Here is a 15093-nt window from a genome sequence, read left to right as displayed (position 1 = left end):
TTGCTCTAGCAGAACCTTGTTTTCTCTTATAATGCTCATATTCTGTTTTCTTTCAAAACTGTGTTGATCAATGGCTGACCAAATCTTGCAGTATTATTTCATGTGTTTTAAAGGGGTTGTTCACCCTCAAACACTTTCCAGAGTTCAGTTGATTTCAAATAGTTCTCCAGAAATAGACTTTTTTTCAAATATTTTCTATTTGTGAAAGTTTTTCTAATATGTGTAGAAAGTGTGTAAGAAGTGTAAAGTTTTGTTTTTCACCTTCTAAAGCAGCTTTGGGAGGGGCGTTGTAGACTCTTTAAAGGGATACTGTCATGGGGAAAAAATGTTTTTCAAAATGCATCAGTTAGTAGTGCTGATCTGTTTCTCCAAAGAGCAAACTTTTTTTTTAATATTTAATTTTGAAATCTGACATGGAGCTAGACATATTGTCAGTTTCCCAGGTGCCCTCAGGCATATGCTCTGATAAACTTTAATCACTCTTTACTACTGTACTGCAATTTGGAGTGTTATCACCCCCTCCCCCAGCAGCAACAAGAAGGGTTTGTTCTTACGCTCAGCCTGTGTTAGGGTTCATGTTTCGGTGCATCAGTCCTCAAAAGGGTTACCGCAACCCTATGTGAACTCATAAATCAGCGGTTAGAGGAGAGTACTCTGAAGCAGTTTCTGCTGAGAAGGTTTATTCAACTACTACAAATCACACACAACATGTTTCGGGCCTTGCCCTTTCTCAAGTGTAACCCCAGAAAGAACGTGAAATCTTTTAAACACACCCATTCCATCCCCCATAAGTGGATAATTAAAGTCATCAGGTATGTTCATGCCTTTGCATTCAGCAAAGAACCAAGTCTTTTTAATAGTCCATATGTAAGCCAAGACAGTCCATTTGCTAGAAAAAATAAAATACAATTGTATAGTGCATCATTGTGTTCCACCACATTTCCCCAAGCTACCTATGTTGCAATACCTTATCTGTACAAATGATACATTTAAAACACAGTAACAAGTTAACATGATAAGAAATCATTTTGTAATTTAGTAACTGTCCTATTTAAAATAGCCAAAAAGGCTGTATGTGTAATCTCAAGAGAAAGAGGATTATTTTATATTAGTACTGCACACTTTAAAGTGCATACTAAAGCCAAAACAGGCAATGTTCTATTTAACCATTAAAGCAATTATGAAATCTATATTTTTATTTTAACACCAGCATAACTACTTTTAAACATTAGTGTTACCTTTATCCTGCTATGTCACTGGTGAGTTCTAAATTCAAGTCCTGCAAACAAAAGGAGAAGAATATTAATGAATGTTATGCATCATATGGTAAGGTTTATTATAGAAATGGTTTGAGGCTCCAGAAATCATTCAGTCCTTCTGGGACAAGTGTATTAAGTTTTTTGATCCATTTTCCTTCTGCCTGTAACAACTTCTTAAGTCTATCACCACCCCTTATATCCATCTCAATTTCTTCCAATACACACCACCTTAATTGCATCGTATTATGCTTAAACTCATTAAAATGTCTAACCTGAGTGTCTGTTGGCGTGTTTATTTTAAAGTTTCTAATATATCCTCTGTGTTCCTGGATTCTTTTTTAAACCTCTTTTTGTCTGACCTACATAGCCCATACAACAAGGGCACTTTAGCAGGTATACAACATAGGTTGAATTACAAGTTGCATAGCATTTAAGGTTTATTTCAAATCCTTTTGTCAGATGGTTTATTCTAGGGCCTTTCATTACCGAGGAACAACAGTTACATCCCAAACAGGGATATGTGCCATGTATGGGTTTACCTCTGAATTTGTTACGTTTGGGTCTAGTATCTGATGGACAGAGCACGTCCTTTAGGGTGCATCCACGTTTATAGCAAAACAGGGGTGGTTGTTTAAATAGATGCCCACATTTCTGATCAACCTGTATAAGGGGCCAATATGTCTTAATTACATTTTCCACCTTTCCACTGAATTGGTGGAAAGTGGAAACAAATGTTATCCTCTCACCTGTAATGTTTTCGGGGGGGGTTAGTTGCCGCGAGGAAGAGGAGATTTGTCGCCTGACGATTAATCTACCCATGTGGCCAGACCCTAAGAACAGCACTTAATAGTAAAAATACATGTCCCACTGCAACAAATTCAGTTACATTTGGTAGGAGAAACAATAGCCTCCCAGAAAGCAGCTGCCAGCTGCTTGCTGGTTCAGGAATGAAATTTTATATTGTGGAGTTAATTATTTGCAGTGTAAACAGTGTAGTTTATTAATAAAACTGACATCATAAAAATCATGACAGAATCCCTTTAACTGTTTTAAATTAATACATTTAGTATCAATTGTTATTTGTCCCTGCTGAGCAGAATCCCTGAGTTCCATTAAAGGCAGCTGTTCGAATTGATACAATAGTTGCTAATATTCCATAGCTGCTACAGAGAAATGTAACCACTAAATGTAGCAAATTGTAACAGTTCAGAATCTGCTCCTAAATCACTGAGCTGCCAGACTGAAACACTAGAGACAGAAACATTACACTTAAAGGAATTGTTCATTATAAAAACTGGGTAAATAGATAGGCTGTGCAAAATAAAATAAAAAAATAGGCAATTATATAACATACTGTGTTTTAACTTAAAGATGAACTACCCTTTTTGACTCAATGAACTTCTTTTGCTCTACAGTTATTTTTGCCAACTTATTGATGGTCTAGAGTACCTTCACAGTCAGGGAATTGTCCATAAAGACATTAAACCAGGGAATTTGCTGCTAACAACAGACGGGACACTCAAAATCTCAGACCTGGGGGTGGCAGAGGTATGTAGTTGTGAATTATTCAAAATAAATCTTAAAGGAGAACCAAACCCTTTATATTAAAATCCCCTACTCTACATAGACCCCCTCCCTGCTCCCTCCAGCCTAGGTGTACCCTCGGTAAATGCCCCCAACTCTTTACTAGCCTCTCGGTGCATATTTAGCGTATCAAGTTCATGGGCGCCATCTTCTTCTCTTTGGTAATCTTTGAAGTAAGCGACGTGTCGGTGCATTTGGAGCAGTCTTCCTGTTTTTTGACATCTGCACATGCGCCGTAAGTGACGGAAATTGCCAAAGCACCGGAAGAAGACTCAAAGATTACCAAAGAGAAGAAGATGGCACCAGTGAACTGCGATGCACTGAATCTACAACGAGAGGTAAGTAAAGACTTGGGGGCAACCAAGAGTAACACCTAGGCTGGGGGGGGAGCAGGGAGGGGGTCTATGTAGGGTAGGGGATTTTAATATAAAGGGTTTGCTTCTCCTTTAAATAGTTGAACATCCGGGGATAATGTACATATTTCATTCCTTTTACAGGCATTGCACCCGTTCGCTGAAGGTGATACTTGTAGGACCAGCCAGGGATCTCCAGCTTTCCAGCCCCCAGAGATTGCCAATGGCCTGGACACCTTCTCAGGGTTCAAAGTGGACATCTGGTCTGCAGGAGTAACGTTGTGAGTAACAAGCCTTTATCAGATATCTGCATTCACCTATCACAGTTCCTGTGGAAGACAGCCATGTCGACACATGTTTTGTTAGAAAATACTTTGTGCATATCTAAAGATGGTTAGAGGACTCTTTGAGATGGCATTGTGACATAGAATTGTACAATCCCATCAAATTGCTGTCTGTCTGGACTCAAAATCTGTCTTATGAAGCTTTTGACACCAGTGGAGAGTCATTGGCCACCACAGAAATTACAGGATTTTGTATCACTTCCAAATTATAGTTATATAGTTAAGTTGGTAGAAAATAACCAAATTCTATTATGTTCATGTGCTCCAAATGAAACCCAGCGCACATACAGTATATGCATGCAGTCCAACTCCTCCATACACTGGCATAAACTATATATACCAATATATAAATACTAACTGTAGATTTTAGCATCACACTAGCCTTGGATATTATGCTTGTCCATTAAATCATCCAAGCCATTCTTAAAGGGAATCTGTCGTCAATTTGAACTTTTTTTTTTTTTTTGCATTGTTATAAAAAACACACATCCATAAACACTGTCTGGCAAATAAAATGTTAATCCACAAATCCATGCATAAGTTATTTTAGTTTGTATTTTGTCATGGGGGCTTCCATTTCTGCTCATTACACATTCATCCTGTGCTGCTCTAACAGCAGGCACAGCATTACCTGTGTGCTTGGAGGCAGCCACTCTGTAATGAAAAGCCAGGTCGCACTACGACACGAGAATCTAGCTGTACACTCCCCCTCCCCTCTCTGCCCATGCGTGTGATGTTTGGAGGAGAGAGGTCACATGGTTTGCAGGGAAGCAATTACTTTCACTTTCCTACGTTCTGCTCTACAGCTGCACTAGCAGCCCCTCCTCCCACAGACACTATCAAAGCTCCTGCCGTTCTGTAAATTTGATCTCTGCATTCCTTTGGAGGGGGGACTTTCTCTCCTTGCTGCCTTCCTAGTTTGTTTTACTGGTTACTAGATGAGGTAAAGGAGCTGTGAGTTCCCTCTGCTATCCACCTCACACACACTGCGCTCCTTTCCTGCCTGCAATACTTCTTTTTACATTAACTACTTACTGCCTCCTTTCTCCTGAGCTATTTTAACCCTTCTTAGACTTCCTCTTAAGTTTTCCTGGTTTTCAAGTATGTCCTCCTTATTTTATCCTATTTTTCTATTCCCTGTAATCAGTCCTGGGAGTGTACTCCTGTGTTTCTGCCATTCATTTTTGTGTAAACAAATATAATAAACTATCTATATAAAATATTTTTTCCAGTGCCCAAAATGAATTTTTGTGTGTATAAATATTTATTTATTTTTGAAACGTAAGTGGGGGCAGTGATCACAGGACTATCTTATTTCAGTCCTTCTGAAGTGGTGTCAGTGGGAGCTTATCTTGATTCCTGCCTATTGTTCAATTGACAGGCTCAGCAGACAAGGCTCTATTTACATTACAGCAGCTTGTAGGAGGGAGGGGTAATGACATCACTCCAACTTGCAGTGCAGCAGTAAAGTGTGACTGAAGTTTATTAGAGCACAAGTCACATGACCTGAGGGCAGCTGGGAAATGTCAAAATGTCTAGCCCCATAACAAATTTTAAAATTAGATATAAAAAAATCCATTTCTTGTTTTGAAAAACGGATTTCAATGCAGGATTCTGCTGTAGTAGCACTATTAACTGATACATTTTGTAAAAAACATTTTTTTCCACGACAGTATCCCTTTAAAGGCATTAACAGAATCAGCCATCACAACATCACCCGGCAGTGCATTCCACAACCTCACTGTCCTCACTGTGAAGAACCACCGACATTGCTTCAAATGAAAGTTCTTTTTACTTCTAGTCTAAAGGGGTGGCCTCTGGTACGGTGATCCTCTTTATGGGTAAAAAGGTCCCCCTGCTATTTGTCTATAATGTCCTCTAATGTACTTGTAAAGTATAATCATGTCCCCTTAAAAGCATTTTTTTTCCAGAGAGAACAACCCCAACCTTGACATCTACCCTCCATCTTTAACAGTTTAGTTGCACTGCCCTGCACACTCACCAGCTCCTTAAAGGGGAAGGAAACCTAGTCGGCACAAAACCCCCACCCCCCCTCCCGTTTGTTGCCCACCCTCCCTCCTCCCCCCTGGCCTACCCGTCCCGCTGGGCAAATGCCCCTAACTTGTTACTTACCCTTCTGCGCAGGTCCAGTCCAGGGAGTTCACAGACGACATCTTCTTCCACGCGATCTTCTTCCTGCTGTGAACGGCGTTTTGGTGCATGCGCAGTAGGATCATTTCACCAGTACGATCTACTGCGCATGCGCGTGACTTTTGGCGCATGCACAGTAGATCCGTACCGGCGAAATGCTCCTACTGCGCATGCGACAAAACGCCGTTCACAGCAGGAAGAAGATCGCGTGGAAGAAGATGTCATCTGTGAACTCCCTGGACTGGACCTGCGCAGAAGGGTAAGTAACAATTTAGGGCCATTTGCCCAGCGGGACGGGTAGGCCAGGGGGGAGGAGGGGGGGTGGGGGGTTTGTGCCGACTAGGTTTCCTTCCCCTTTAATATTCTTCTTAAAGGAGAACTAACCCCCCCCCATATAAAAAAAATTCCCTACCTACTACCCTAGATCAAGGGTACCCAACCATTTTCACCCGTCAGCAACATTCAGATTTAAAAAGATTTGGGGAGCTACACAAGCACTGAAAATGTTCCTGGGTGGTGGCAAATAAGGACTGAGACAGGTTATTTAGTAGCCTCTATGTGGACTGGCAGCCCACAGGAGACTATGTTTGGCAGTACATCTGGTTTTTAAGCAACCAAAGCCTGGAATTCAAAAATGAGCACCTGCTTTGAGGCCACTGAGAGCAACATCCAAGGGGTTAGAGAGCAACATGTTGCTAACGAGCTACTGGTTGGGGATCACTGCCCTAGATAGTCCCCTCCCCACATACAGTAGTTGGTTACCCCTGAAAGTGCCCCTAACACTTTGCTCACATATCAGTACAGAGTAAGGGCAGCAGAGCTCATGAGCATCATCTTTCGGATCTCTGGTCCTCTTCCTTCCCCACGTTTGGTGCATGCGCAGTTGCTAGGAACTGGAAGGCTGCTCTAACTGTGAAGCTCCCTTTAAAAATAGAGTCCAAAACTCCACTGCATACTCCAGATGAGAGGTGCTCTAATCACTTGGTCCACAGGTTGAATTTGTGAACAACTGCAATGACTCTCCAAATATGAGTCCAGCTTTACATCTTATCTCAGCACTTTTATTAAAGAAGAAAAGGAATTCAAATGACTTCTTGTATGTTTCATTTATATGTAACAGAAAAATCTCCATAAACAAATCCTCTTTCCCTGCATAGGTATAATATTACCACAGGACTGTACCCATTCGAGGGGGACAATATATATAAATTGTTTGAAAACATTGGAAAGGGAGACTACTCGATCCCAGACGAATGTGGGCCCTTGCTGTCTGACTTGTTAAGAGGTGAGAGAGGGATAATGAGTTAAATAAAATGAAGTTTGTTGTGAGATGAAACAGGGGAGTAAGAAAATAAAAAGCAGTGGTAGTGTACTGTGATTCTGACAAGTTATAATGCTATAATAGTAAGTAGGAAGTGAAAATTAGGGGCTGTAGACAGATATAAAATAAAATTTTGTCTGTGTCTAAATGTCTGTCCTGGACTTTGCCTTTTTCTTATACAGGTATGGGATCTGTTATCCGGAAACCCCTTATCCAGAAAGGTCCGAATTATGCAAAGCCTGTCTCCAATAAACTCCATTATAATCAAATAATCCAAATTTTTCTCTGTAAAAATAAAACAGTTCCTTTTACTTGATACAAACTAAAATCGAATTAATCCTTATTGGAAGCAAAACCAGCCAATTGGGTTTATTTAATGTTTACATTATTTTCTACTTGGGGTGGTGGCACATAGGGAGATAAGTTGCCCTGCAACAAGTCTTCTCTACTGCGGGCGACTATTCTCCCCAAATGCCTTCCCGCCGGCAAGAATGCAAATTGTCGGCGAGATAACATAAGTATCGCTTCGGTTTTCTGAACTTGCCCAAAGTTTCCTTGTGTATTATGTATTTCTATAGTGAATAAAGTACCCCCTCTTGTAAAATATAAGGATATTATAAGTTGCCGAGGAGTTTCACGACCATATAAAAGCACGACCTGTTTTTATACAGGTCATGGAACTCCAAGGTAACTTCTAATATCCTCATATTTTGCAACTGGGGGTACTTTATTTATTATGATACACACGTTTCAGTGAGTCATGTGACAGAAATGACATCAGAACTCACCGTTTATAAGGATATAATTTGCAAGATATTCATGGCTTTTGTGTATTATCTAAATATAATACTGGTGTTTTTGCTTCAGAAAGACTACTATAGTTTATATAAACAAGCTTCTGTGTAGCCATGGGGGCAGCCATTCAAGCAAAGAATACACAATAGATAACAGATAAGCTACAGAGCTTATCTGTTATGTGTTTTACATCCAGGGTCGGACTGGCCCAGCGGGACCCTGGGGAAAAACCCGATGGGCCCCTGCCCAGCCAGACCCCCTCTCCGGGTCTCCTGGGCCTGAAAATAAAAACTATTTGCAAATGTCGCGCATCGCTGTGCGGCTCCGTGCGCACATGCGCGTCATGCGGCTCAATGCACTGAAGCGTGCCGTCGGCTCCATGCATGCATGCGCGCCTTCTTGTGCGCATGTGCGCCATCGAGTATCCAGGCCAGGGGGCACGGAGGGGGGCCCTGGACAGCTGTCCCGGTGGGCCGGGGCCCTCCAGTCTGTTTGCATCCTGTTCTTTTTCTCTTTTTTCAGTTTTGAATGTCTCTTATGTGGTTCTATAATAAAAAGCACCACATTTGACCAGGTGCAGTAACCCATAGCAACCAATCAGCAGGTAGCATTTACTGGTCACCTGTTTTTTTAAAATCACCTTCGTCATGTAAGCAGTGATAAACAACAATAGATATTGAGCACAAGTATGGGATCTCTTATCTGGGAACCACCAATATCCAGAAAGCTTTGAATTCTGGTAAGGCTATCTACGTTAGAATCCTTTTTAAGTAAGTAAATAAATACTTCAAGTTTTCAATTTTTTTTCCCTTTTTATGTAGAACTAAAACAATACTTTGTACTTGATGGTAGCTATGCTGCATAAATCATATTTGGTGGCAAAACATTATTTGGTGTACTTAAGGAATAGTGATCCAAATTATGGAAAAACTCTTTATCCAGAAATACCCAAAAATTCCAAATAATCGATCCTGTACCTGTACAATGCAGACTTTATCTTGCAGAAGATAGAGTACAGAGTGCAAAGTGCAATTTTTGAATACAATGGGGTTTTCCGCCCAGAATTTCAATGTTATTTTGGGCACACACAGAGTTGAATGCACCTCACTTATACTTGATCGAAATGAACCCTACTGCATGTGTATTTTTACAGCAATCAGGTGCAAAGTGTAGCTTGAATGTGTAGAGTGCGGATTGCAACATGCTTTTTATATATACATGACTGCTCCTTCTACAGGTATGGGATCTATTATATGGAAACCTGTTACCCAGAGATATCGCAGTGCCATTTTCCTAACAATTCCTTATTTCCAAACTTTTGCTTGATTTTACAAAGCTAACATAAGTCCATGTGATGACAATACATTCCTATAGGTTTTTTATAATATTTAGTATTCGTATGGTATGACATGGAAAGAGGACATACTGCAGAGAGATTTCCATATCCACACAGAAAGATCCCTTAACCAGAGAACCTCGGGTCCTAAACTACCTGCATAATAGATCCCACACCTGTATAACAAAGGGGCCTATTTATAAAACCACACATATTTCAGGTCAAGTTTTAAAGGACAAAAACATGAATTTTTAGAGCAAAATAAAAACCTCAAATTTTTTGAGATTTATTATACTCAGAACCTGCTAAAAATCTGAATATGAAAATATTCCAGCTAAAAACCTGTTGAAGTCATGAAAAAGTCAATGGCAGATGGTCCCTTTTACAATTGGAACATATTTTTTGCCTTCGTGATTGGTGAGAGTTTTGGCTATTTTGACTCTGGTTTTAATTTGATATTCCAAAAAATTTGGACAATTGCAAAAAAGTTGCACAATTCCGATTGCCACAAAAATTTGTTGAGACTTTTACCACAAATACTATTTTCGAACCAAATTTTTGTAAATTAATCCAGATTATTGTTAGGAGTTTGGTAAAATGTTTATTTGGAATAAAATGGGACATTTTAATAAATAGCCCCCATAGTGTTTCTGAGCATTTATATTTGGAGTGATAGCAAAAGATGCATATATGCACAGCTTTTACAAGATTTGCTATATTTGTTACATTTATGCTCTTTTCTGCCAAACAACATGAGAGCTAGCCAGGATTATGTGTGTTGTTCTCTCCTTGTCCCAGTCTGTGAGGGGTTTATTGAAACAAACTTGATATACTCTTTTTCCAGGAATGCTAGAGTACGACCCAGCTAAGAGGTTCTCAATACAACAGATTCGTCAGCACAAGTGAGTTTAATAACAGTGTTTCTAAATTTTCTTTCTGAATCACCTTTTCTCCTTCTAGTCTTTTTTTCTAACACCTTTATTCTTGTTCTTGTCCCTTCTTTTTTTAAATGCTATTTTCTGCCATCCTCCATATTTTTTCTTTGTAATGTACAAACTCTCTATCTCCTTCTTCTGTGTTTTCTTCATTTTAATCCGCTTTCTTTCCATGTATCACGCAAGTCTTGTCTTTCTGTATTCAAACCACACTTAACTAATCCATTTTCATTGCATGGATAGATCTCTCTGCTCTCTGCCCTCCCCCGCTTTTCTGCGTCACTGTGTATTCCACTGGAGACTGATGCTTCTGCACGCACAAGCTGATACAAGGATTTTCTCTGGCGTGTGAAAAAAAGTAGCCTAACAATTTTAGTGACCCTTTTCAATTATGCTTGTTTTAAATTGCTCACAACACAGATTAGAATTCGTGCTGCATCTTCCCTCTCCTTTTCTTTCTTTTTTTTTATGATGGATTGTAGTTCCATTAGACTGTATAGTTTCCCTGTATATTTCCTGCTAGCATTTTGTATGGCTTTAGGCTAGTCTACCCCAGGGCTGTAGATTCCCTATAGGCACCAGCTTCGGGGACACTTTCGGCTGAATCTGGGAGAGGAGCTGAGTGGCAATGATGGGAATAGTGTTTTTCAGCAATACTTGCATGATAAAATAATTTGTGGCTTTTTGCAGAGGTGCCTGAGCAAATATACTTTTCAGGATTTTTTTTTTGTAAACACAAATAATTGTAACTAAGAGCTTTATATTGATACACAGAACTTATTTTTTGATACTATTATTTTCAACAGTGGCTGGTATTCCAGCCCTTAAAATAGTCAGTTCATACAGGTGGACATGTTGTTCGGCCATTAGAACTTGTATCATTAGATGGCAAGAGAAAAGGTCTAGAAACCCATCCTCCCCTTGGTAGGGTGAAAGTATCACAGGGCTGATATGCAAACATACAGGGATTGTGACTATGGAATTCCATCTTTTTTTTACCTTATAAATCATCTTTTTCTCCTCTGGTACATATCAGGCACTAATAGGGTAAATGGGGATAAAAGGTTACATTTAGAGGAGAATTTAAGCTTAAAGTAAAAAAAAAAACCCTACCCCCCTACCCTACATAGACCCCCCCCCCAGCCTAGCTGCTACCCCGGGCAAATGCCGCTAATTCTTTACTTACCCCTCTGTGCAGATTCTGTCCAGCGGAGTTCATGGCAGCCATCTTCCGGCTCTTTGGAATGAGAGTAGTGTATCGGCACATGTTCAGTTGGAGCAATCTTATGCTCCGCGACAACTGCGCATGCGGCAAAAGTGACGGAAGTTGCCGATACGCCACTCTCATTCCCAAGATTACCGAAGAGCCGGAACATGGCTGCCATGAACCCCACTGGACAGAATCTGCACATAGGGGTAAGTAAAGACTATGGGGCATTTGCCCGGGGTTAATTTAGGGTTGAATTCTCCTTTGATATATAGCCTTTTGTTTACTTACTATTTTGTGTGCTTAATGCAAGAGTGCCCATACTTTACTAATGTAAGGTCTACTTTAAATGGTGTTGTCCCATTATGATCTACATCCATAAAAGCAGTTAGAATTTTGTTCCATGGAAAATATTACTTAAATATTATATTGATGAAAGAATGTATATTGCTATGTTTAACAAACAACTATTTCTTATGTAACCTTATCATCATAAATATCTGAATAAAAAGCATAAAACAGGAGGGTGATTTAAATTTAAACAAGCTGTTGACAGTGTCTTGAGATCTACTGATCACCAGCTAAAGGTCTACTGATAGATCCGGATCTACCTTTTGGGCACCCCTGGCTTAATGAAGTATATTCCAGGCTTCTTATTTTCTCTCACTTTCACCCTCTGGTTAATCTCCTATTTTAATAATCATCATCAATATTGATTCAAAAATACACCATTGTCTTTGTTTCCTTGCCATATTTCTCTACCTTTTGCATCGTTCAATGCTCTATTAATCCATCTTTTTTCAAGCCTCTCTCCCTCTCTAGCTATGCTTGTGTGAGTTTCCTTTTGGTTATAAGATCCTGTGTGACTCATCCTCTGAGCGTAGAGAGAGAGATGTGAACAATAAATGCATAAATCAACCCCCCCACTTGGTTGCCACAGCAACTGGGTCACATCTCTGTATGTGCTGAACTTAACTACAAAGAATAAGGGAGCAAGGACAGGCAGAGTTTGAAGACTGTACTCAAAGGGTACGATCTGAAAAAGGGTTTGGAACAGGACAGAAGAAGGGGATATGGTAAAAAACTTGGTTGGAAGAAATCCAAATGTATATAAAGTGGGCTTACCAAGGTGGAAGTTTATGTAGGATCAACAGCCCATTTATAGCCAGGGGGTCAAATAGTGTCCAAGCATTTAAAGGGATTCTGTCATGATTTTTATATTGTAGTTTTTATTTCTAAATTACACTGTTTACTCTGCAGATAATTCACTCTACAATATAAAATGTCATTCCTGACCAGCAAGTGTTTTTTTTTTGTTGTAATATTGGTGTGTAGGCAGCCATCTCAGGTCATTTTGCCTGGTCATGTGCTTTCAGAAAGAGCACTTTAAGATGGAACTGCTTTCTGCCAGGCTGTTGTCTCTCCTACTCAATGTAACTGAATGTGTCTCAGTGAGACATGGGTTTTTACTATTGAGTGCTGTTCTTAGATCTACCAGGCAGCTGTTATCTTGCGTTAGGGAGCTGATATCTGGTTACCTTCCCATTGTTCTGTTGTTAAACTGCTGGTGGAGAGGGAGGGGGATGATATCACTCCAACTTGCAGTAAAGAGTGACTGAAGTTTATCAGCTCAAAAGTAACATGACTGGGGGCAGCTGGGAAACTGACAATAAATATAAAATAATATATATATAAATATAAAAAAAATCTGTTTGCTTTTTCCCTTTAAGGAAAGATGTAATGTTTTCTAGAGAACAGGAAAGTTTATAGATTAAAACAAAGTGTTCGGAAACTGCGATTGAGTTAGCGAATGTTTACTTTAAACTCTGCTAACTTCGAACAAAAAAGGGTACAGAGTACTGTACTCAAATTTGGAGGGGGGAAAGTATTGTTTTATGATTATGGCTGTAGTGATCATATTGGTAAAAAAAACTATCCATATGTCATATTGCTCACAGCTGGTTCCGGAAGAAACACCCTCATGTGGATCCCATTGTCCCCATACCTCCAAGCCCAGAAACAAAGGACCGCTGGAGAAGTCTAACAGTTGTGCCTTATCTGGAGGATCTGCATGGGTATAGTGAGGAGGAGGATCTGTGTGATCTAGAAGATGATATAATCTATACACAGGATTTCACAGTGCCAGGTAAAAAGGTTATCAGTCAGTACTTAAAACACGTTTGACAAGATTTGTTTCACTGCTCTGATTTGTTGGCTTCTCTGTGCCTTGTTTATATAAACTATAATGTTAGTTTCTCCAGGCTCCAGTGCAGTAATGCATGGCAATACCTGGCTTTACATGTTAACTTGCACTGTCTTAAACTGGACATCAGGCCCCACTGTTGCTCACTGATTATAATGTCTCCAGAGAAAGAGAATTTCCTGTTATGACTGTAAGCAGGGTTGGACACATGCAGCATATCGGGAGATGTCTTTCTGCAGAACCAAGGGATACCAGATTTAAATGGGTTCCAGTGCAGATACAGGTCACACAATGGCCATCACATTCATTAGAGAAGGTCTAATTCAGTGGAATGAACTATGTTTAAGTGGTTCCTTCCTCTGTACTACATGTTCATTGGATTCATAGTACAACAAAGACCAATTATTCTGTTGCCATTTAACTTTGGTTACAAATCGGTGAGATTGGCAAAAAAATGTTTGCTAAATTTAAAATGTTTTTAAATGTACTTTTAATGGGACATAAAGCTAAGTTTCAAAGAAAAAATGGGCTTTATTTTGACCAGTACTTTTTTTATTTCCTTTCCAAATTAGGTCAGGTGGCTGAGGATGACTACTTTGCACAGACACAGAGCACTGCTCCCTCAAAGCAGCCATGTATGAATGGCACTGAGAACCAGCCCAAGACAGAAAGAAGGGTCAGCTCTTCATCACAGCGCAAGGCCAGTACAACTGGGAGCAAAGTACGAAAATTAACTGCCTGCAAACAGCAGTGACTGGGGGAAACAACCTTGTGAGGTATATAGCATTATGAAGCAGGTGTGGAAGGTTTCAGTCTATGATTAGGGAATGCTGTGCTGTTTTTGGAGGGGAAACCTCCATATGGATTTAACTTTATTAAAGTTACTTAATATTTGTCTTAGAATATATTAATACAAAGTCAAAAAGCTGAAGCCTTGGCACAGAAGGCCAGGGAAAGCTCTTTTCACACAGGTGAACATATAGGGTTAAACGTACTTTTATGTTTACAAAAATAGTTTTCCAGGTTTCTCAAAGTTGCTCTGGGATGGGGGAGGGTAGGATCATATGCTAGGCATATTGCTAACTGGTATTGTGTAGGCGGCAGGAGATCTGAGTAGCTACAGAGATAATGAGGACTGAACAATAGGTGTCCTCATTCATATCCTACAAAGAATGAGTCACTGCCTGTGACAGCAAGTCCTCTGTGGCTCTGATTGTTCATCTACTCCCCATCACCAGCACTCTTCGCATTTATTCCGCTACTCCTGTCAGACACCTATTTTTTTTTTTTTTTACAGAAATGAACCATTTCCACTACTTTTCCTTTGTATCTACTGCATCTATTTACTCATCACATTCACTTACAATGGAAACTGCCATGGGCAAACTGCTCCTTTTTATTGAACCAACCTCTTCCTTGTTTTTTTTATCGTTTAGTTTGTGGCTTCTTTGTTAAAAATTATTACAGTTCAGTGTTGGTACGGCTTTGATTTTGCCAGCATTGTGTCTGTACTTATTCCTTTAACGCCTGAAATGGTCTTTTTAATTGATGGACATATTATACATTTAAACGATCGTTTTGAGATATTCGTGGTCTCTATATCTA

General features: G+C 39.8%; 1 protein-coding gene across 2 annotated transcripts in view; it reads left to right on the top strand.

The window, feature by feature from the left end:
- Nucleotides 1–15093, top strand: part of stk11.S (serine/threonine kinase 11 S homeolog) — a 32651-nt gene that overhangs the window by 14910 nt on the left and 2648 nt on the right. Inside the window, exons 4-9 of one of the 2 annotated variants that reach the window (XM_018243607.2) lie at nucleotides 2675–2807; nucleotides 3341–3477; nucleotides 6849–6976; nucleotides 9988–10045; nucleotides 13244–13431; nucleotides 14061–14285. In XM_018243607.2, the coding sequence (XP_018099096.1) occupies nucleotides 2675–2807; nucleotides 3341–3477; nucleotides 6849–6976; nucleotides 9988–10045; nucleotides 13244–13431; nucleotides 14061–14242 (826 nt within the window). In that variant the 3' untranslated portion in view covers nucleotides 14243–14285. The remainder of the gene's footprint in view (nucleotides 1–2674; nucleotides 2808–3340; nucleotides 3478–6848; nucleotides 6977–9987; nucleotides 10046–13243; nucleotides 13432–14060; nucleotides 14286–15093) is intronic. The other variant, XM_018243606.2, reaches the window with a different exon arrangement.

This window comes from Xenopus laevis, chromosome 1S, assembly GCF_017654675.1.
Source record: "Xenopus laevis strain J_2021 chromosome 1S, Xenopus_laevis_v10.1, whole genome shotgun sequence".
Taxonomy (NCBI): Eukaryota; Metazoa; Chordata; class Amphibia; order Anura; family Pipidae; genus Xenopus; species Xenopus laevis.
Note: the sequence above shows the minus strand (reverse complement) of the source record. Positions and strands in the feature narration are given on the sequence as shown.